This window comes from Coptis chinensis, chromosome 1, assembly GCF_015680905.1.
Source record: "Coptis chinensis isolate HL-2020 chromosome 1, ASM1568090v1, whole genome shotgun sequence".
NCBI lineage: Eukaryota > Viridiplantae > Streptophyta > Magnoliopsida > Ranunculales > Ranunculaceae > Coptis > Coptis chinensis.
In genome coordinates this window covers 68,308,227-68,332,800 of record NC_141456.1, presented here as the reverse complement: position 1 = coordinate 68,332,800, position 24,574 = coordinate 68,308,227, and the positions used below count along the sequence as shown (strand labels likewise).

The 24,574-nt window shown below is 38.9% G+C and overlaps 1 protein-coding gene across 1 annotated transcript; it reads right to left on the bottom strand.

The window, feature by feature from the left end:
• Positions 1–12,364: 12,364 nt before the first annotated feature.
• Positions 12,365–12,859, bottom strand: LOC147525057 (uncharacterized). The gene has a single exon (XM_086577940.1). It carries the CDS (start codon positions 12,857–12,859, stop codon positions 12,365–12,367), a length of 495 nt encoding a protein of 164 aa, XP_086434066.1.
• Between the last annotated feature and the right edge of the window lie 11,715 nt (positions 12,860–24,574).

Genomic DNA, 24,574 nt, shown 5'->3' with positions numbered 1-24,574 from the left:
TAGCGTCCTTAAGTAGGTTCTCACAATAATAGTCAAGAAACAACACTCTGATTTTTCCACTCAAGTTTCACTACTCCAGTGTACAGTGGGCACACTTTACCTTACAATCTCAATGACAACAAGGAAGCCGGGGTCGATCAAACACATCTGCCACTTACTATCACACTAACCTATTCCTAATTGAGCTAGAGGTCTTTATTAGGTGTTACGGGATTAGGAGATGGTTTAAGAAGGAAGGAAATGGATATTCAAAAAGACAAGTCCGAGATAATAGAGTCTTCATATTATGTAACTAGAGAAAACCTTGTTATTTACTTTTTTGCTTCTACACTTTGTTTCCATCCTTAGCCATATTTTTCTTTTTCTTTTCTTTGGCTTTTGACTCCCTTTTATTCTATTTTTGGAGTTTTTATTTATTTCTATTTTTTTTTTTTTTTCTTGGATGGAAACTTCTTTTCTTTTTCTGAAGCAACTGCTAATTTTTGTTTACACAGGTTTTTCTCTTCTTCTTTCTTCACTCATTCTATTCTCAGACTTATTCTAAATTGGGTAGGTTGCTTTATTCTCTTTTTTTTTTTTTTTTTTTTTTATTTTGTTTTTGTTTTTGTAACAGGGTAAAGGAATTGTGGTGTATGGAAGGCTTAAAGAAAAGGCTCAGAGTGGCGACTAGCGGAAAATAATTCATAGGTTTGAATTTCTGGCTATATCGATCCAAAGAGCGGCCTAAATTCTCACTTAGGATATGGTTTAGTGATCAAGCAAGTGGACGTGTGATTTCTCTATCCGGATTTTACTTCTCCCTTGTGTCATTTCTCAAATGTTTAACTCATATAAGGCTTTTTAGGCTATATTCTCACAGGATTTGTTGAATAAGTACTCTAGCCTAGATTTCAAAACTTCTTACCGCTAACAATCATAGATACTCATGTAATATATTTATAGATAGATGCAAAGATTATTACCTACGATTAACCTAAGTTTCTAACAATTATTCTGATGCAACAGACTATGTGAGACTTCTAGATTGTTAAAAGCATGGAGAAAGAAACAATACCAATATTCCTAAGTGTATAGCATAACTTATTTGTTTATATTTTTAAATTTTTGAAATTTTTAACTAGAAAACAAATGCATATTATATATTTATATCCTAGCAGATGTCTTAATTACACGTGTTTCTATGCCCCCAAAAAAAGCATGCTTTGTCCTCAAAGCATTGTAAATAAAGAGGGTAGGAAAAATACCATTGAAACGCTTGAAATTTAGAAACATCTGCAAAACAAGGTTAGAAACGCACTAATATAGGAAATAAAAACTGACGCAACTCTATAAGAGTTCCACCCATTATGGGGTTAACATAATTAAATTGCTTGGGACATAAGCAGACACTAACAGAACTAAAACGTACCTCCACTCCCGTTGTTATTCGTCATCTTCGTCATCCTCTACTTCTATAAAGAAGTGAGGTTCCTTCGCGTCCTGCCATGCTATGATAATTTGCCAGGCTTCACGCCATTTATCATCTATGGTTGCTAACCTATTAAGTGCTACTTGGTCTGATGGGGTGTAGGGTGCAACCTGGTGAGGTTGTATCCGCCACCCATGCCAAGTCATTGCACGGAAAGATCGAATAATACTATTGGTGGGTCGCACCGTGTCTACCTTAATCCAATCTGTTAAACGTGTACAAAAAACAGGAAAGAAACATAGCATAATACGTGAAATTAGAACAGGCATAAGAAGGTACTTATGCCTCATGGTATGGGCTCGTGCTAAACTAGACATCAAAGTCCTGGGAAGGTCATAGAACCGGCGTCCATTGGCTAAAGCAAGGAAAACGCTGCAAGTGGCGTCATTCACAGAAGAAAAACGCCATTCCCCTAAAATGTTTAGCATAATCCAAAATATAACAGTTCCTATGTTCATGGACAAAGCTACCAAGGCAACGTTATAGTCCCCTTGGTCCTCAATCTGGAAAATGCCCGCCCCCATAAGCCTCGTGCAAAGACTCATAAGTATAGACATGCATATTATCGACCCAATAGCACCATGGGTCTTGTATCTCAGTGAGGGCATAGCAAGTCCAAGAACAAATGCTAGCAAGAACACGGTAATTTCCATTGGTTCATCGTCAATGTTGATGGAGAACACTTGTTCTCCATCCGGTCTCTCAAAGAAAATGCAGTTTATTATAAAAATAAGATGCAAGTGTCTTTGAAGAATAAAGTTCAGCGGTCTTACCATAAGAGGTTCCTGCCCAACATATGTGACCACCTCGCACAAAACCAGGCAATCGTAAGTAGTGCTTTGGAACAAATCTTGAAGGACTGTTCCGTATTATTATGGGAGATGTCATCTCAAAACTACGCTCGAATAGTTGCAAAACGACCGGCACAACGCTAAAAACCGGAATTTTTCTGGTCCGAGATGTCGATGCTGGCGCTGGCACGCTTTTGTATTTTAAATTCCAAGAACTTAGCGGGTCGCTTTGACTTGGGCGCAGGCGCGCTCGAAAGCAAATTTTTCTCGACGAAGTGTAGGCGCTGAAAGCGCCAACTATACTAGCTGGCGCCGCCCCGAAGTTGCGCTTTTGTGAAAATGGAGACGAAACGCGGGAATCGCGGGTGTGAAGGGTGAGTGATGGGGTTTAGGTGTAGTGTGAGTTGTGAGGGTAGATTGTATCAAGTTTATATAGGTTTAAAGTTGCTAGAATGGATCGGAAAGTTTCCAAAACTAATTACGGCAGTTCGGAAATCCTAAAATTTCCAAACTCGAAACGGAAACAACTCATATCCTAGATTCTCGATTCAAACCCAAGATTCTCTTATTTGGATTTTATGATTGAATGTACCTATTTAATCTAGATTTCATCCTACAATGATTCTCAATCATAGATAGGCCTTAACTCCATATTTTCACCTTACTCCGCATAAATTCTAACACTAGGGTTTTATAAAAATACAGCTTGAAATGATAAAACCACCCCCAAAACAAGTTGGGAAGGTGGGATCAATATGAAACAAGCACACATACTGAAAAAACCCTTTATATTATAATTTTCATTCGGAGGTCCTTTCACTTACAAAATTCAAATTACGAGAATAAAAAAATTACATTACAATAAAACAAGAAAAATAAATAAAACAACAACTTATAAAACAAAAATAACTACGACTATCACTCCTCATCCTCTCTAAACACCTCGCCAAATTGATGGCCGAGGGCACACGATCTCTAGTGGTGGCTCCTGGGCTCCGGAAGGTCCAAAGAGCCGCCCCTTCGTCGATGGCGCTCATGTCTCAGAGTCGGTCCTCTCGAGGCGAGTCCAGATGAGGTGGGAAGCGTCTAGCATATCCACTCTAAACCGGCGTTGGGCTTCCATCTCACCCCGCTCCCCCATCTCATCATCCTCCTCCTCCGGGTGCGGATCTCGGTTGTGATGAATAGTCGCCGTCGAGTCCGTCCGGAGGTCCGCGGCAGATAGTGTTTAGGAACGATGCCCCTATGAAGCACACCATGCGTTCGCGATCGACCAACACCTTCGAGGGCATCCGCGATCAAAGCGGGTCAAGTTTTCCTCATCCTCGAGGCATCCTGCCGTCCCCCGACCTCCTCTTCATTCCCAAATTCCACCATCCTCTTCTTCTTCCTCTCTATCCTCAGCCCTCCTCCAAACTTGTTGGACACACTCCCTATAGATACGGCGTGTTCCGTGCGGTAATGTAAATCCTCCTCGCCGGAGTCTGCTTTTCATCTTTAGCATGATCTTGGTGATTAACACAGGAAGAGGTGCCAAAGACCTTCCGACCCCCCTGATCATGCTCAGCAAAAACTCCAGGATACAGAAATTATACTTCTGCTCCTGGAGTACCCATAACACGTGGAGGCAGGTCAGACCGATGTCACTGACCTTGTCCTTACCTAGGACATTCCGACCAATCCACCGAAATAGCCGTTGGTTTGGTCCCGGGGATGCTGGCGAACACAATGGGAGTTTGGATTGTAACTCCCATTGATGACAATGCGCCCATCAACGGCTCTACCCCGTCAAACTAAGGATCCTGTAAAGTGGCATCGAGATGGATTCTAGGCGGAATGCCTAGAATCTCAGCCAACAGTCCCGTAGTCAACTCCCTCCTCTTCTTCCTTACCAACACAAAAATCCTACTCCCTTCCAACTCCCTGGTGTTGTAGAACCGTCGGACCAAGTCTTCATGGTAGAAGTCTTCGGTCGAAAGTACCGAAGACTATTCCAGTCTCTACTAGCCATTTCATCACCGTAAAACGGCGAAATGGTCGGCAGTGAAAACTTGCTCCGGTATGATTCGGCGTTGTTGAGCCATTTGAAGTTTGAATACGGTTTGGGGTTTGTAGAGGTGTGGTAGTGGTGGTTTAACTTGACCGACTGAAGGAACAGTGGTGGTGGCGGTGTGGTGGCGGCAAAGACCAATTTTTTTTTATTTTTCGGTGGTTTTCTTGGGTTAAATTGGTGGAGTTTGTTTTGATTGGTGTTTGAAGTCGATTGGGGTTGGGATTTGATTTTTTAGCGGGTTGTTTTAGTTTTCTTTTTATTTGATTTTTGTTTTAGGTTTAAGCTTTAAGCTTGGCGTTAATGGCGGTGGAAGATGAAAACGCGATGAACTGTTCGTGAGAAGGTAAGAGCACGAAGCCGGTGTGGGCTGGTTGGGCCAAGCCCAAAATCGAAATTTTTTTATTTTTTCGATTTTTCGCTAATTTCAAATCAAAATTCCCGCGTTACGGTCCGATTTTTAATGAGATATGGAAATGATCAGGAGAGAATTTCCTATCCAATGATCCATAAAACACTCTATTCCGACTTCAGATGACATACGTGATAGTGGAAAACGCCTCGAAATGCGTGCATGACGTAAGTTATCTTAACGAATGAAATCTAAATTAATAGATTATGTCAATCCGAATCGTAATACAATAAAACGGCCTAAGCAACTCTAATGGGACATAAAGTATTTTAGTATGCGGAAACATTTAACACCTTTGACCCCCAAACAAATTTTTTACAAGAATTTTAGAAAATTTGTTTTAGCAATGGGTCTTTTAAAGTCGATTCCCGACTTCCCTAGATTACTATGTTTATTTTATTTTTTATTTTTAGAAGGAAAAACAATAAGCAATAAAGACATAATTCACACCATAGAGAAACATGACTCAAAAAATCCGAGAAAAACATGCAAGAGTGGAAAACGTGAACTATGTGAACCGTGGACTTAGGATCCGTACTTTCACAGCCACACACTCCATAGGAAGGGCCGGTTACCTTAATGGTGCACTCACCAATATATTGGAATGAAAGGAAATGCACCAACATAGAAATTTGAGTCGCTTATAGTCGATACTCAAGACTTTATCTAAAACATATGTATGAACATGCAGTTGATCATATATCAACAACCAAAATAGTTGTGGATCATTCCATAAATAAATATCACGAAAAACATATCCAAACACAATGAAACACCAAGATTCCCTATGACTCAACCTAGTGAAATGAAAGCTAAGTCGGATAACCCTATTGTATAACCTATCATGCACATTCTTTTTACTTTTTGAATGCGGGTGTTTTAGTAAATAAGTGTGGAAAAGTGAATGGTTGTGGAGAATATGGTGGATATGGAAAAGTTGTAGAAAGACGACCTGCATAATAATCGAGGATGTGGTTTTAGCACGGAACTCATTCATTGTGTGTGTAGGGACTGTCTCAATTCTGAAAATGAAGGTGTCAAGTAGTTTGTCCTTCTGAAGTATCCGTTTGCTAGGAGGATTTAAAAAATTATGAAGCACAGGAGAAACAAAAAGATCGAGTGCAAACTCGAGATTCCTTTGAAAGGGTGGAAGGAGGGGAGTCGAGGTGGATGTTGTGCAAGTTAGTTCTTGATAGGGTGAATTGTCACCTACTCGAAGAAACTCATCAAATTCCTTATCAAGATTGGTCATATCCACATTACTATGGTAGTCCTCTACATCTTTGAGAAAGTCATCTATCCCGTCCTCATCACTAATATGTGTATTGACTAGTGTAGGAATGCAAATGTTGGAGTCTGACTTTCCAAAGGAAAGAATTTTGGGCATATGACTATCGGGGAACGTGTTGTTGAAATAATCTCGAGCAAAACTCTCGATCATGCTAACCTCTCCATCCATAGACGAATCGGGTAATCGTGTCCTTGTTTTAAAAACATTGACTTCAACAAAGAAGATGGCCAAAAGACATGGACATTGAACCATCACGGCAATTAATGAGCGCGTTGGCGGTTGCCAAGAAAGGGCGCCCTAGAATGATTGGGACGAGTCGTTAGCGACTTACGTATCGAGGACTACAAAATCAGCCGGATAGTAGAAATCCCGAACTTTTACCAAAGACATTTTCGACTACACCCTTAGGGTACTTAATAGACCGATCATTTCATTGCAACGCCATTTTAGTGGGTTGCATTTTGTCTAGACCTATTTGTCTATACAAATAAAATGGGAGTAAGTTAACACTAGCCCCCAGGTCTAATAACGCGGTCGTCGTATAGGAATCTCCTAAGGTGCATTGTACAGTAGGACGACCAGGGTCCTTGTACTTAACAATTCCATTATGTTCAGATAAGGTTGGGAATTGTTCTGTTAAAAGGCGTCTTTTGGTATATTTGTCTTACGCCTAGTAGTACACAATTCCTTAAGAAACTTAGCATGGTGTGGTAGCTTTTTTATAGCTTCGAGGAAAGGAAGGTTTATAGTTAGATTCTTGAAAACGTCCCTAATCTCCTCGTAATTTGTATCTCTAGTTAACATGGCTAATTTTTGTGGAAACGGGTGGTTTCGTCTATATTTAGCAATGGTATCACCGGATGTTTAACGTGGCTTTATGTTTCTTAGGTTGTGTTGAATCGGGTACCTCTACGGTGGTAGGCTCTTCAGTTTCTATTTCGGTATCTAGTAAAATAGTAGGTGTAGGGTTATCGGTGGGGTAACTATAGGCATAGTTACCTTGTTATCAACCACTCTGCCGAACGGAGAGTGGTGATGGCATTTATCTCACCTACATTTTCATATTCATTACTAGTATTATCGATTACCTCAAAGGCTGTGTTTTGTTGTTTTAGGATTAGGTATTGCGTTACACTGAAACACACCTTTGGGTTGGGCTTTATCTTGAGCCAACCGTTGGGTTAAATTATTAACGGATTGTAGAAGCCGTTGGTTAGATTGAGCCATGGTTTGGAAAAGTTTTGGCTCACTTGTATGAAGGTGTCAAGACGATCCGGTTGGGTGGGTGTAGTGTTCACGGGTGTTGTTCTTCGGAACTATTTCCCGTGAATTATTTATTAGTGGATTTTGATAGTTATTATTTACCGAACGATACCTCTATTAGCATTATAATTATTATAATTACCTTGACATTGTGCTTGACCTTGTCGAGGTTGCACTTGGTTGTTATAATTATTAAAATTACCCCTCTGTCCTTGTCGTAGTGGAGCTTGGTTAAAGCCGTGCGTTGGCCTAACATATTGATTATTGTACCCTTGAGAGGTGTGACTTGTTGGTTATTCCTCCAACCGAAGTTGGGATTTTGTCTCCAAGGGCGTTAGGTTCACTATTAATGGAACAAGCCTGTTCATAGGCTATAGGGCCGATGGGAGTCGGGATGCTTTCGGGACTCCAACAGAAACTACATGGGTTTGAATTTACATTCATGACGGGGATAGGCTTTTGTTGTACAGAAATGGCCTCTACCTTTTAGTGAGTGATTCGATTAGAGTTTTAAGCTCGAATCGTGTTTAATTTCAAACATACCGGCGGCCTTAATCTGTTGAAGAAGAACTAGGCTGGGGGGATATCATCACTACCCCCAATTATTATTTAAGCTTTAGTTTGGTCTTCTAAAAATTTATAAGCCTCCGAGGCTCCTTTACTTAAGAAACTACCCCCATTCATAATGTCAAGGACTTCTTTATGGTGATGTTGAAGTCCTTTGAAAAAGGCACGAACTAACGTGTCTTTTGCTAGGTTATGGTGTTTGAAAACTATTCTGTTGGCATAGAAACACGTGTAATTAAGACATCTGTTAGGCTATAGATAGGTATAATATGCACTTGTTTTCTAGTTAAAATTTCAAGACAACCTCTCCTGGTACCATTCGGTTCATTTCGGTTTCTTTGGTTGTGATTCTAATTGGTACCATTCGGTTGTTTTTGTTCGGCCAGACCTTAATCTCATGCAAGACTAAGTCGAGCTTAACTAAACATGCAACACTCCAAACAATTCTGATGTACTAGTATAAACCTCTAACAGAGATCGCGAGGTGTGGAAGAAAGGAATACGATTGCGTCCTTGCTTTCGCTTATGAATAGCGTCTTGTGGTATGCGCGTGTTCAGTGTATATAAGAGAATAGAACACTGAAAAACTTGACAACTCGAAGTTCGAATCAAACCGTGGAAATCCGAAATTTCAGCTAAGCTATCTTCTTAGCGCTTCGGTAAAAGTCGAGATTCCGATAACTTAGCGTGGTCGGCTCTCTTTGAAGCGGCGCGGCAAAGGTGTATTGATCAAATTCCAAGAATATCATCGGCGGGGCTCTCTTTGAAGCTGGCTGGCGCTCGGTGTATTTTTCTCGAATTTTTCCCAAAACTGAAACGGCAACCACGGTATGAATCAAACAAGGGTGGGTGGTTGAAATGGGACTTAAAATTACTAATTCTATTATGAAAACAATGCTAAAGTGCAACTAAGATGGCGGTAGCGTATTTTGATAAGAGTAAAATGAATAGTCTACCTACGAAATGAACTATGAATTCACAACGTAAGTAAACTAGAACTATTCTTTTACGTGATTGATTATCAAAGCTTCTACTCTCAATGCAATGAGATATAGTGGAGTAGAAGTTCGTTCCACTCCTAGTGCTCTAGCATTGATGTTTTCTAATCTAACTAGTCGTTTTTAAGTCTATGAGAGTTTTACGAAGGGAATTATACTACGATGCAACTACCCACAAGATGCAACTAGTCGATTATCAGACAACTAAGGGAATGCTACGTTGATTCGATGATAAGGAGTTAGAGGGGGATTGATTCCTCCTTAACTCAACTTAATCCACTAGCGGCGAAGTCGTCGTAATCGAATTGAATCGCCCAAGAGAACAATTGGTTATTCCTAATCCCTAATTATACATGGCATTTCTACCAATTCATAACTAGCATGTGAACAATTAAACCCATTCTCATGGTGAACTAATCATTTCTAGAGTGGAATAGAAAATACGACGACTCTACGATAATCGGAATCAAGCTTTCATCAAGGCTTCACAACCCCTCTAATGGAGGTTTTAGCCTTGAATCATTCATAATCATTTCCATTTAGATTAAAACTAAACATAATATAAAGCATTGAAATTTACTTAATTAAACAATAATGAAATCTAATTTAATGACTAAATTGAAATAAGGACATGAATTGAAATTAGATCTAGAATTGGAAATGACAAAAATCGAAATGGATAGAAATACTACTTTATTGATCTAATCCAATGAAGAACAAGATTCAAGGTTTATTCTAATGAAATGAATTAGATATTGAAACTACACTGAATCAAAAACAATTAAATAAAACTAGATCTAGAAGCTATTTTAATGGCTACTTTCTATTCTAAGCTATCTACTATTATCTAACTACTCTTCTGCCATTAACACTGAGTCAAGCTTTTGTTTTTATACATCCAGATCCAAAAATCGTGCATGGGCTTGGAGCCATGTTTTGGGCCAGAGAATCAGGCCCAAAACCCAATTCTTTCAGTCCAAAAAGGCCTCTTCAGCTGCAGTTGGCTTCCACAGACTTTTCGTCTACTTCTGCTCCTCTGATTGGGTCAAGGCTTGGACCATTGCAAATCTCTTTCCGAGACGGTCGTTTTGACATAAAGTAGGCCTCATTCGAGGTCTGAGTCCAAAGATATGGCATTCGAAGTTCTGCGACTTTTGCTCCTTTATCTCGCTAAAATGGCACATTTCTCATAATGGACTTTGAAGCCCTGAAATGCATAAAAACACGTAATCAGTATTAACTCTTACTTATTATTCACATAATTGGTCTAACAGTATGATTATTAAGGGGTTAAAACTACAGTTTTGGGCTCTTATCAGCAGACTAGTAACTAGGTGGTTCCATCTCCCATCAGTAATAAGATCACTAACTGGAGCATTCTCCGGTACCTATAAGAGTTGGACTGCTTCAGGCCACTGAAGTAAAGGAGTATCATGGCACCAAGGATCATGCCATACATAAGTTTGCTCTCCTTTTGCTATCTGGTGTCTTACTAACTTCTGGGCAGCCTTCCGATGCTTTAAGACATTCCTCCAGATCTATGAGCAATCAGCCAGACTTTTCATAGTCCAGAGGTGTTGTTTTTTGACATGATGCTCAACTGACCACTTAACCCATAAAGAGTCTTCGTAGCTTGCAATCTTAAAAATGAGGCCACAGTAGGCAGCCTTATTCCATGTCTTCGGGTCTACTATCCCCAGCCCACCCTGATCTTTCCCTAGACGAATGAGAGAGTGACTAGCATGATGCATTTTGGGTGTCATCTCCAGACCAGCCCAAAGGAATCTATTGCAAATCTTTCCAATGTCGCTCAATGTTTTCTTGGGTAAAATGAAAGTTCTAGCCCAATAAATATGGAAAGAGGATAAGACTGACTGAATCAACTGGAGCCTACCTGCATGTGTGAGAGACTTATTCTTCCAATTTGAAATTCTCTTGGTAACCATTTCTGTCAAAGGAAGACATTCTTTGATCCCTATTCTAGACGCAGTGAGTTGGAGCCCAAGATAAGTAATGGGGGGGGGCTGTACCAGTTGCACTTCCATAATGTCCACCAATTCCTTTGCTTCATGATAGCTTATACTTCTAGCCAGGAGTGTTGTCTTCTGTATACTCAACTTGAGCCCAGTATACTCAGTGAATTAATCAAGGATTTTCTTCACTGCCCTCATAGTTGTTTCATCACCATTACATAATAGCAAGATGTCATCTGCAAAGCAAAGATGTGTGAGATTTAACTTCTTACACATTGGATGGTACGAAATTTCTTTCGCCAGCACATTACATTTCAGCATACTACCAAGCACCTCCATGACCAGGATAAATAAGTACGGGGAGATGGGGTCCCCTTGCCTGAGCCTTCTACTACCAGCAAAATAGCCTTGGGGTGTACCATTGACTAAAACAGAATAGTTTGGTGTGGAATAGCACATCTTAGTCCACTCTACAAATTTCTTTAGGAATCTAAATCTTACCAGCACTTTCTCAATAGTTTGCCAACTAACTGTATCATATGCTTTGTTAATATCAATCTTTAAAGAACATCTTTTAGTCCCATGAGATCTATTGTAGCTTTTGACCAGTTCATGAGCCACCAGGAGGTTGTCTTGGATTGATCTGCTGGGGATGAAAGCAGATTGTTGCATGGAAGTGATTTATGACATGTAAGGCTTCATTTTATTAGTGAGTTTTTTTTATACACACTTATAGATAACATTGCAGCAGGCAATAGGTCTGAACTCTTCAACTCTGGAAGGATTTGCACATTTCAGAATGAGACTTAAGTGTGTTGAGTTAACACCTCGATGAGTAGACTTCATGGAAAAAACAGAGATAATTGCCTTTACAAACTCATCTTTCACATACAGCCAGTTCTTCTTGAAAAAGTGAGCATTAAAACCATCCGACCCTGGTGCTTTATTATCATCCATCTCAAACAGAGCTCTCTGAATTTCCGCCTCTGAAAAATCTTGGATCACAGAATCAGCCTAATATATTGTGAGGACTCTCAGAAAATGGAGAGTCTCAAGGAATTCAGTTTCACAGCTAGCTGGTGAAGGTTGTCCCAACAACCCCTTGTAATATTCAACAAAGGCTTCTGAAACTTCCTCTTGACCTTCCCTTCGAATTCCACCAGCATCTTGTAATACCCATATTAGATTTCTACCCTTTCTCTCCTTGAGTATCTTATGAAAAAACTCAGTGCATTTATCCCCATATTTCATCCAATCATATTTGGTTCTATGCCTGAGATCCTCCCATTCCATTATCATAAGCTGACAGAGAGTAGTTCTAGCTTCCTTTTCCCTTGAACATAAAAGAACATCCATGGGATTACTCTGCTGGGCCATTTATATGCTTTTGAGTTCTTTCCTTGCTACCTCTATCTGCTTAGATAAGTTTGAGCAATAAAATTTGGCCCAGTCCTTTAGTTTGCTCTTCAGTAGCCTTAATTTCTGGGTAAGTATGTACATGGGATTGCCATACACTAATACATTCTAGCAAGTCAGAAACATAGCCAAGAATTATGGATGAAGAATCCAGAAATTACTGAACCTGAACAGAAGACTAGCAGAAACTTTAGTCATAATGGAGACGATTATTGGGGAATGATCAGAGATTCCAGGAGGAAGGAATTCAGCATAAGAGAACGAGAATGTAGCACTCCAGCTACTGTTGACTATGCATCTGTCAATTTTAGACCACTTTCGGGCAAAGTTGGTCCATGTATAGAACCCCCCAGAAGCTTTCAGATCATAAAGTTCAGGTTGAACAAGACAATCAGAAAAATCCCTAGGATGCACAGCCTCGCCCCCAATTCTTTTAAAAGAATACAGAACATTATTGAAGTCCCCTGCCACACACCATTCACCTTGGAGCCTTGTGCAAATATTACAGATAACACTCCATAATATTAGTCTATCTGCACTCGAGTTACTAGCGTAGACAACTGTAAAGAAAAACGATTTCATTGTAGGTAGTAAATCCACTTTCCAGTGAATAAGCTGGTCAGTTTCCATTATTTTCACTAACGAAATTATTCCAGGATCCCTTGATAACCAAACTCTCCCACTATCACTGCTGTCATGGTGGACAACAAAGGTTGCTGATGTATTGGAACTTCTCTATCTTCACCTTAGTCTCCAACATTCCAAAAAGACATAATTTATTCTCGACCCTAAATTTACTCATGTACCTAGCTTTATTGAGGTCATTCAGTCCCCTAACATTCCATATTGCTAGCTTCAACATGATTATGTTTTGCGCTTCCCTTTCCTTCCAGAACCCTTGCTATTTTCTTTCCCTATTTTATTGGAATTGCATCCCTTAGTCTGAGACCTAGTTGTCACTTGCAGTGGAAGAAAGGCTGGTGAGACTTCATGTTGCAGTTGCTCATCATTAAAGAAGTCCTTCTCCTGCTCGGATAGATCATCCTCAATAACACTATCCTCAAGGGCTACTACTTCATAAAGTGTTTGTTCCCCATGATATTGAGGTTCTTCATCAGCTGCTGGGACTTCAGAGTACACTACCACTTCCCCTCTGTTTGTGTAGTCTTCCTTAACAAATTGAAGTACTTCATATCTTCCACCACTCACTACTAGAGTATCACCCTCCTCATTTCCAGACCCAACTATGTTAGTAGCCTCATCACTGTATTCAGTAGCTCCTAGTGACTGACCCTCAGAAGTATGATCTCAAAGGAAGCTCTCTACTCATCCAGGAGAGCCTAAACTAATGTTACTTACAGCAGAAATGGCATTGCGACTCTGTTGGGCCTGAGGCCCATTACCTTCCAAGTTGCAGAAACTTGTCTCTCTGACTACAGTAGTACTAGGAACCTCCTCTGGGACAGTAATTACAACTGCTAGTGGACCTATACCATCCCTTTGATTCCCTTGTACAGTTTCATCTCCTTGCCCCTCTTGGCTGTTACTTGTACCAGTGAGTGAGCACTCCTCTCTGTTTACTCTTGGACCATTAGTCTGCCCATGTTGCCTTCGTACTCACACCCTTCAGACCCCTTCTACTTCACTGGACTGCCCATTATCCCTTCGTGCCCTCACCCTCGTGGTCCTGATACCACATTGCTGTATAGTGCCCAAACCAGTTACACTTTTCACAAGATTGAAGTTTCCATGGGTATTCAAGTGGTATCAATTTCTCGATCCCCCACCTTGATTTTTATGACATCCTTGTTCTCATGGTTAACTAGGAATTAAATACAGAAGCGAGCGAACGACAACCTTTTCCTCTTCGTAGTCGCATCATCCATAAATTTTGGTATTCCTCCTACCAAGCTAGCTAGGTAGGACAAGCCATCTAGCATCCACATCTCTTTTGGAACCTCCAACAGCTTAACCCATATTGGAATTGTATTCTCTTTGTTCCTATAGTTGTTGACGTCAACTGTCCAAGGCTTTATTACGAACACCCTACCCACAATAAAAACTGGCCTTTCATCTAAGATCATCTGCCTATCCTCTGCACAGGTAAAATTCATGTAAAACAAATCCTTATCAGTTGTGATATCAAATTCACCCTCCAGTTTCCATTTCTTTCCCAAAAAATCCTTCACCATCGAAAACGATAGCCGTTTGTCCAAAAAATATTCCACCAAGTATTCATCCCATTGCTTAATCCCCTGTTGCACAAGATACTCTACAACTTGGGCCACACCATCTATGATAATAGGAGTGAACGTAGAGAAGGCAACATAAGAATCCTGATTTCCATTTCTACCAAACAGCGAACTCCACCTTGAACCACCCCCGATATTATGGTCAGCAGGTCGTTGTTGATCAGAGTTTGTTGCCTGAGAGGGAAGGTTACTAGAAGAGGGCATAAGAAACTTAGCTTACCTTTTCAAAACTCACATTGTGAATTAATGGAGGATTTTACCCAAAAAGGCAAGAGAAAAGAGGATTGAGAAGATAAGAGTTGTTCTCTAAGCTAGAATTTAACCAAAAGCGGCAAAAAAAAGGAACATAGGATCACTGCAGCAGCTTAAGTAAACTCGCACCCTATCACCCAACCCCTGGTCCCCATTTACGCAATGGAGTTGATGTAGGACAAGCAAAATGTTGTTTGGGGGTAGTTGTCTGTTCATTAAGCATAAGAAGGGCATATTTGAAGCATTGCAGAGGTAATTAAACATACATTTGGGGACTGATCAATGTGCATTTAATTACCTTTATAATGCTTCAAATATGCTCTTCTTATACTTAATGAACATATAACGTATAACTTTCGCTACCTTTTGTAGGATACAAGCCATTTATGACTTATACTCCTAATGCATGCATTTTAGCGCAAAAAGGATCATTATCGATGCTGCTTGGGAAGATTCCAGCTTAGGAGAAAAAATGCTAAAAAGTTAAAGTCAAAGTCAATGGTCAACAGTTAGGGACTCAAAATAAAAAGACGGAAGATCATGTCCTTAACCCAAAAGACCAAAGATTATGTCATCAACTATAAAGTGGGCATCCTTAGCAAGCTTGTTCAAGAAGATACCTAAAGCATAAAAGAACCCTAATGAGGTGTCTTATTTTTAGAGGATGAGGGCAAAGTTATAAAAGTGTAAAAGGTATAGTATATAAGCCAAAGTGAGAGGAGAGCGAACTTATCCTAGAATTAATCTTTGGTCATTAAGAGTAGTTTAATATGTTTTAAATTAATAGTTTAATTGTTATTTACCTTGTTTTCCATTTTTATGTTCTTCAAGCTTTTAGTTAATGAATCATGTTCTTGTTTGTCTTCAATACAAAGTTTCAATCTTGTTTCCCACTACTTTTATCTCATTACATCTTTCTAATCTTGCATTCACAACCCCAAACACAAGTTCACTCATTTGACAAGTTCAAATGAGTGTTACTTGGTGACTAAGCAATCTTAACAAATCTCTTTCCATACATGTTTTCATTTTAACAATCGTAAAAGTCTAGTTTTTCAACTCCCTTTCAAACAACAATAGTTTTTATTTAGAAAAAACCAACACAACCCATAGTTTGATTAGAAAAACTTAGAGAGTGAGAGTTTCTATCATCAAAACCATCATTCTTTACATAAATTCAAGATGAACAACAACACCCTTACTCACCCAACCTCTAATAACTACTAGCCTACACAGACCATGCAGCATTTAGGCACCTTCTCGCGAAGAAGGATGCTAAACAGAGATTGATTCGTTGGATTCTTCTCCTGCAAGAGTTTACCTTAGAAGTTAAGGATAAGAAAATGGCTTAAAATGTAGTTGCAGATAATTTATCTAGGTTAACTAATGAGGATGATAGTGATTCTGAATCGATATCTAACTATTTTTCGGATGAGCACCTTTATTTAATTTTTTATGCACGATGGTATGCAGACACTGTTAATTTTTTAGTGTCCGAGATCATTCCTGATACATGGTCCAAGAGTGAATGTAAGAGACTTTTGGACAAAGCTAAGTTATACTACTGGGATGAACCCTACATTTTTAAATATTGTGCGGATCAGATAATTCATCGTTATATTCCCCAGTGGGAGCACAATGAAGTCTTATCCGTCTGCCACGAATAATCATGTTGGGATTTTAGTGGAAAGAAAACTGCTGCCAAAGTTCTTCAATGCGGTTTTTATTGGCCTACATTTTTTCATGATGCCCATGCACATTGTAAAACGTGTATTAGATGTCAACAACTTGGGCATATTACTCAACGTAATATGATGCCCCTAAATCCCATTCTCGTAGTGGAGATTTTTTATCTCTGGGGTATTGATTTCATGGGTCCCTTTCCCATCTCGCATGGTTTTATTTATATCCTCGTAACGGTAGACTACGTTTCTAAATGGATTGAAGCCATGACTTGTTGTAGCAATGACCATATGACTGTAGTATTTTTTTATGAAGGCATATATCTTCTCCTGTTTCGGCGTCCCTAAGGCCATCAGAAGTGATGGGCGAAAACATTTTTGTAACAGAGTTATTGAAGCTTTAGTAAAGAAATATGGAGTTATCCATAAGGTGGGGACTCAGTATCATCCTCAAACTAGTGGTCAAGTCGAGGTGTCCAATAGAGAAATCAAAAAGATTTTAGAGATGACTGCTAATCCTGATAGGAAATACTAGTCTAGATGCCTAATAGATGCTTTATGGGCATATAGAACGGCTTTTAAAACACCTATTGGTATGTCACCCTACTGCTTGGTTTTTGGAAAACCTTGTCACTTGCCTGTTATATTGGAATACCGGCCCTATGGGCTATCAAGTGTCTAAATTTAAACATTAACGCCACTGGTATCAAACACAAATTATAATTGAATGAGCTTGAAGAAATCCGAAGTGATTCTAACGATCTAGTGAAGGATTATAAAGTTAACATGAAATATATTCATGATAAACACAGTTTGCATAAAGATTTTGACCTTGGCCAAAAGGTTTTGCTTTACAACTCATGTTTGAATATTTCTCTTGGGAAATTAAAAACACGTTGGTCAGGTCCTTTTATGGTTACTGATGTCACCCCTCACGGGGCAATCACCTTGGTAAATCCTAAGGATAACAGTACTTTCCAAGTAAATGGACAATGTTATTTAAAACATTTCCACGAGTTACGTTCGCCAGCTGTAAAAGAAACATTTCTACAAGACCCTGTCTATCAGGACTAACCCTCTCTTATTGGTGTACTTCCTATCCAAATTCCATATTTTGGGAGTGCACCATTAAGGTAATCAGACCCTCCTTTCGGAGTGTGTGGTTGTAAGTGTTGGATCCTTAGTCCACGTTCATGTAATTCATGCATTCCAATCTTGCATTTTTTCTTGTCATTTTGAGTAACGTTTCTCTATGGAGTGAGTTACATATTTAATTGCTTTATTCTTTTATTTTCAAAAATCCAATTTCATAAAAACTAGAAAACTTTAAAACCTATAACAATTAGATAAATTAGGAAGTCTAGGGAATCTGACTTTAACCACAACAATATTTTTTTTCACCCTATTCCAAAAAAATTGTTTGGGGGTGGATAATCACCCCACCTTGTTATCTTAATTTCCTATCTTTGTTTATGCTGCCAATTAAGTCGTATAGATTCGTGTTGACACAATCTAGTCATCTAGATTTTCTACGCCCACATAGGTTATGCGATCTATGCATTTTGAGGCATTCTTCTATCGTCTCATGTGTCACCTATGGTTATATTTAAGTGTTTCCTAGATCTTTAGATAGAATTATTCATGCTGATCATTTTCATAGTTCCTTAGCAAAAATCGGACTGCTAACGAATCGAGAATCTTAGTTTTACGTTTATGAGGCAGCAGGACATGATGGGTATTTCAGGAAAGATTTGGGCTTAGTCCAAAAATTACTATTTCACCAAAGCCCACACCCGCACACCCCACCGACCATCCCACTTCACTTCGTGGACTGCCCCTCTTTCCTTTTCTTCACCAAACAAAATTAGATATGAAATATTCACCTAGCTTGAGCGCCACCCTCACCTTACCCAAGCTAAACTAGAGCGTGCCCCGCACCCGCCCTTTCACTGCAACCAATCTCTTCCAGTTTTCTACCACACCTTCCCCTCATCCTGCCCTTCCTATTCCCCTACTCGTATTTCCATTTCAACCTCATGATGGCTAGACCAGCAAAAATCAAGTTGAAGTTCACATTCAATGCGGAGCTATTCCAACCATTATATGGTACAGAGATGCGTGCTAGAGGGTGGGATAGAATGTGGTACTCTACTGATGAGTATTACCGTGAGGATTTGGTTTTGAAATTTTATTGGTTTAAGAGGAAAACTCCGACAGGGAGGCTGTTTGTGAACTTGGACGGAGTGCAAAGGGATGTGACGCACGAGTTGCTCGCATCCATCACTTGGATAGCCGTGAAATAGGTCACCTTGACCTTACAAGGATCTCAGTGTGACGGAGTCCATCAGTTGATGATGGAGACATGATTAGCTCCCAAATGTACATTTTATTACCCTTACATTACTGCATTATGATCAGTCCCCAAATGTGTGTTTTATTACCTTTACAATGCTTCATATATGCCCTTCTTGTGCTTAATGAACAGTCAACTTATATCTTTTGCTACCATTTGCAGGATATAGGCCATTTAGGACGTATATTCCTAATACGTGCAGGTTAGCACAAAAAGGATGGCTATTCACGCTGCTTGGGAAGATTCCAGCTTCAGAGCAAAGTTTTCGGAAAGTCAAATTCAAAAGTCAAGTCAACTGTCAAAGTCAAAGACTCAAGGACTCAAGGATGAAAGCTACAGACGTAGGGACCTAAAGCAAAAATCAAGACTTCTCTTATGTGGGCGTAGGTCAAGGGCCCATAAGTTTGTTTCTAGAAGGAAGGGTATAATTGTGAAGGTGTCATATATAAACCAAAGTTGTAGAGAGAAACCATTACCTTAGATCTAATCTTTGGTTATTAGGAGTAGGTTAAATGCTTTTAAATTAAATTGTTATTTTCTTATTTTCCATTTTCATGTTCTTCAAGCTTTAGTGCAAACCAAGTTCTGAATCAATTCAATACAAGTTTTCTAATCATTTCAATACAAATTTCTAAATCATTTCAATACAAGTTTAAGATTGAGAGTAATTCTAAATAGCCAAGTAGGAGGGAAGAGTTACAAAAGTTAGTTATTTATCCATAAAAAACCATCCTCCAAACAAAGAGTCCAAGATGAACAACAAAACCCTTTTCACCATTATCAAATCCTCTTCTTCACATTACACTCCTTCTTACGCTTAATGAAGAGACAACTCATAGCTTTTATTGTTTTTTTCAGGTTACAGAGAAATTCAGACCACTTATCATAAAAGCTGCGTCTTAGCACCAAAATGAGCCTTAATTATGCTTATTATGGAAAGTAGAAGCTACTGTGAAAATGTGCTGGAAAAATCAAAGTCAAAGGTCAAAAGTCAAGGACTCAGAACCAAAGAGCTGAAAGTCAAGTCCTCAACTCAGAATATCAGAGATAGATGTCCTTAACTCAAAAGTTGGCTTTCTCTAAAGCCTATCTTGATCAAGAAAAAATAAAAAATCAGAAGGAAAAAACAAAAGCATAAAGCAAGTGGTGAGGTGTCTCAAATGTAATGGAGAAGGGCAAATCAGTCAATTGTATAAAGTAGGGGTACAAGAACTAAAAGTTAGGGAGAGAGAATGCACCTAGACTTAATCTAATGTCATATAGGATTTAATTTCTAGTCTTTTTTTCATTCAAGTCATTTACTTTATTGTTCTTCATTTTCAATCTTGTTATTTGCTTTTGTTATTCAACCAATCAATAAACTTTCTTTGTTGTTCTTCTTTGCAATCATTTCATTTCATTTCTTTCAAGTTTGTGTTATTTCAATCTTTACAACTTAAGCTTTTCAATGTTCTCCATAACTAGTTAACCAATACAAGTCTTAGACTAAGATTCTACCTTCCTTTCTTCTAAAAAACCTCCCAACCATTCAAACTCTAAACAATCTGTGGTGAACCACGTCAATAACTTTGAGATATACACAACTATACTACTTCAAATGGCACTGCCGTAATAGATTGAAGGAGCAAGAATGCTTGGTTGAGCTCGGATTTTGTAATAAAGTAGTATAAATAAGTGGAACTTGTTTGTAATAGATAGAGATATAAAGAAAAAATGAAAAATGAAAAAAAAAAATAGAAAATATGAATTTTTGATTGATTATGTGGATGAATATGAGTGAACACTTGGTTGAAGTTCTAAACTTACCAAAAGATTAGAGTTTTCATTGCCTTGAGAAGTTCAAGTGTGCGAGGCGAGTCATGAATCATATGCTCGCACACTTTGAATCAACTTGGTAATTAACACTCTAACTAAGTTTATCTCTAGTTAATCTAGGTAATATATCTAAACTAGTTAATCTACTAAATTAGTTTTAGTATTAGTTTACTTTTATGTTTTGGGCCCTTGAAGGCAAAGTTGTTTAATTATCAAAAACCCAAACTGTAGGCTTTTTAAGTGGACTTTCCCTCGAACGGTTGGGCCTAATTCTCAGATTACACTCCAACCAACGTCGCTTTCTCCTCAAGTAGCGTGTAAGCACGGCTTGAGAGGTAAATTCTAAACCTCCTCGAACCCACGTAAGAGCGAGGATACCTTGTGTGTTCAAGCATGCTTACGTGACTGTTTGAAATTTAATTTCCGCACTGTAATTTACATTCAAGCATAAGGCTGAACCCGAGCCACATAACAACTATTGGGAAGTCATTCCCCAATGTAGATAAATCGGACGTTACTTGATTCTTGAAGCCCTAAACCAAAAAAATGAACTAAAATCAACTAACTAGAGCCCAAAGTAGTCACGCTCCTCCATAAAAGGACAAAAATATAGCCACGAGGATTTAGAGTAATCAGTTAGCAGATTCTAGTGGACTAACTACCTTCCTTAGTCCCCCTCCCCCAGATTCATCATGAGTGAGATTCTTGGTAGCACACCACTTGGTGAAGTGACTGCCTACTCTTCTGAGACGTGTAGTAGAGCCATCCTAGTCTCGCGCCAAATTATTGTTCAAAACTCCATACTTGCAAAAACAAATTTTGATTGCTTGAGCATACTTTGCATCATTTGCGCATGTTAGGATAGTTTTGTTGTCTTGCTAAAAGTGGATGATACTGCATTCAGGCACTATAGGTATTAGCAAGAATAAAACTTACTCATGTAGGAGAGCACGTCTTCCTAGACAATCTCTTTTTTCTAGTCTTCCATCTACTAAGATGGCCGACGAAGTAGTGCAAGCTGAAGAGCCTCTCCCCAACTTCTACACACCGTTGCAAAATGGGCCTCCATCTTGTATACGACTCACACTGCTCACAAACGATTTTCGCATTCCACCAAATGTGTTAAATCTTCTACCCATCTTTCACAAGTTTGAATACGAGTTACTGTACAAGCATCTACGCCATATACATAAAGTATGCAATACTTTCCACCATTCGGGCATCACCGACGATCAAGTGAAGTTACAAGTGTTTCCTTTCACTCTAGCTGGTAAGAGTCACGCTTGGCTTCTTTCTCAGAAGCCCGATTCTTTCGATACACTTCATGAAGAAGTACTTTCCGCTGAAGAAAACAGAAGAGATAAGTAGCAAGATACAGTTCTTCAGACAGAGTTCGGGTCAGACATTTTTCGAAGCATGGGATAGATTCTCTGACCTACTCCATTCATGTCTTCACCAAACAATAGAAGAATCCACTCTTGTCCAATGTTTCTTCAAAGGTCTTCTCCAAGAACACAAAGTCACCCTCGACATCATGAGTAAGGGTAATTTTTTAAATAGAGGTGCAACCGAAGCCTTAACCTTTCTTGAAAACCAAGCTAAAAAGAGTACCCATTGGGGTGCCATAAACAATTACAGAACAGCCCAACCCAATACATTAAAGGCTAGTGGTACTTTTGAGTTGAAATCTGATCTAGAAATCAAAACTTTAATCGAAATCCTCACAAGAAAGATAGATGCCTTCACACCCAAACAAAAATACCAAACCCCTCATCCTGTCATGAACATAAATACCTCACCATGGATTTTTTGTTTAAGCTTAAATCATATAGATACCACCTCTCCCTTGATCAGAAACCTATCATCACTTCAACTAGAAGAAGTGTGTGCTTTCAATGTATCAAATACACCATGGAGACAACATCCAAACTTTGCATGGACTAACATTCCACAAAACCAACCACCTACAAGTTTCAACAAACCATCAAAATACATTTAGATTAGGACAAGGACAAGGCACCCATAACAATCAGAACAGAGCATTAGTTCCATCCCATTTTAACCAAAACTACCAAAACCCACCTATTAACATCTAACGAGACCTAGTTCCCATTACACCATCAACTAGTGTCCAAACAGATAAGCTCACTGAAATAATGTTATCTGTCATGCAACAACAAACCCAAATCCTAGCATCCATGCAACAATCTCTAAACTTGTTAGCCTAAAAAAAACCTAAAAAGGTGTGTTTCCAGGTCAAGCTATTACAAACCCTAAACCAACAAATACAGCCTTTGAAGCAACAAGTGACATGAACGAAGCTAGAGCGCTAAAAACTCTTTCATGATCATCCTATCTATGAGGATTAAATCCTCCCTTCCGCGATGTATTCCTTTCCCATTCCATTCCATCTTTTGCTTTAAGGGAATACATCAATAAGGTAACCGGACCCTCCATTTGGAGTGTGTGGTTGTAAGTGTCGGACCCTTAGTCCATATATATCTCGTATAATTTTTGTAAAACACTTTTTACTCATCGTTTGAGTAAGTGTGAACTTGTGGAGTAAGTATACAATTTTCCTTTTCTTTTTTTTTCAAAACAATTGTTTTCTTTGTTCTGTTAATTCTAGATTCTCAATACATCAATAGTTATGTGATTTTACAAAAACAAAATGGGCAATGCATTTTACACAGACCAACCCCTAGAACAACGCAATCTAGGGGCGGTTTGAGACTAGTTTTGCTTACTAAGGGTCGCCTATATCACCGAGCTATTCGCCCGAGTCATGACATTCCATATCTTGCGCAGTAAATCCCCCAACTCACATAGCTAAAGCTCTGTCTGTCTAGATTGGGTTCGCCACAGACCGACCACGAAAGTTGCCTGAGATTTCCTGTTATGGTTTGTTTTTCATCATAGCTTTTTGATTACGAGTTTCTTAATACATCTCTCCATAGTTTTCAAAACTAGAAGATATATAAATGAAAGTTATACGCCCCAGAGTAACCAAAATGATACCGGATTCACGTATAATTTTATCTTCGTGTCAAAACCTTTATATCGATATCTTTTGCTTGAGAAAACCAACTAAAAAAAAATGAGGCTTCTCCAAATGAGAATTAAACAAATAGAGTAACCCAAAGTGGTATTATTCTCTGTTTAATTCTATCTTTTGCCTCCACCTCTCTATTTGTCTTGTGAAGCTGATGTTAAAAGACTCAAAATTTTACAAATTTTCAAAAATTCTTCCTTTCTTAAAAATCTTTCCCCCTTCTCAGTCTCTCTTTCTAAAAACTGCTAAAAACTTTCAAAAATGTCTTCTGTAATGAACAAAAACCTTCCACCTAGCAAGACTAGAGGGATAAGTTTCAATGATCGTGTGCAACCACTTCCTAGAGAACTGCAGCTGATAATATGGACACATATACCGAAAATCATTCTTGGTTTAGGTAAGAGTTCATACACACGTAAAAGACAAGCTATGAGAGAAGGTTGGTGCTCTAACTGTCAAACACCAACTTGCCCCAGTCTTCAACCTTATAGTAAAAATTCAGTTTTCAAAGTTTTCATGTGCCAGCCACCTGCTCATCGAGCACACCTGAGGAGAGTAATCCAACCATCTGGTTGTGATTGACTCAAGTTTTCAAAAACTTCTAATTCTTGGGAATCTGATTTAAAACGACCCACATTTTAAAATTTTCAGTCAAACTTATTCAAAACCCAAAAAAATTAATTAAAATTTTCCTTATGTTGTTTGTACATATTTCCCTAAAGTTTCTTTTCGTTTCTTTCCCTTATTTGTTTTTCGTCCACCGTTAGATATGAGGGTACCCTATATCAATGCGTAGCATTTTCGATGCTGATCGTTTGGTACCTCATAGGTCAAGATCGGAGTAACGAAGTGCGGATCATCTCTTGAAGTCGGCAAGGCACTGAAGACAAGATCGGAATTTCCTGATTACATTTGGGCTTGGGCCAAAATTTCTTTTAA

Coding starts and splice junctions, on each gene's coding strand:
- LOC147525057 (XM_086577940.1), bottom strand. CDS start 12,859: ATGGAAACTGACCAGCTTATTCACTGGAAAGTGGATTTACTACCTACA.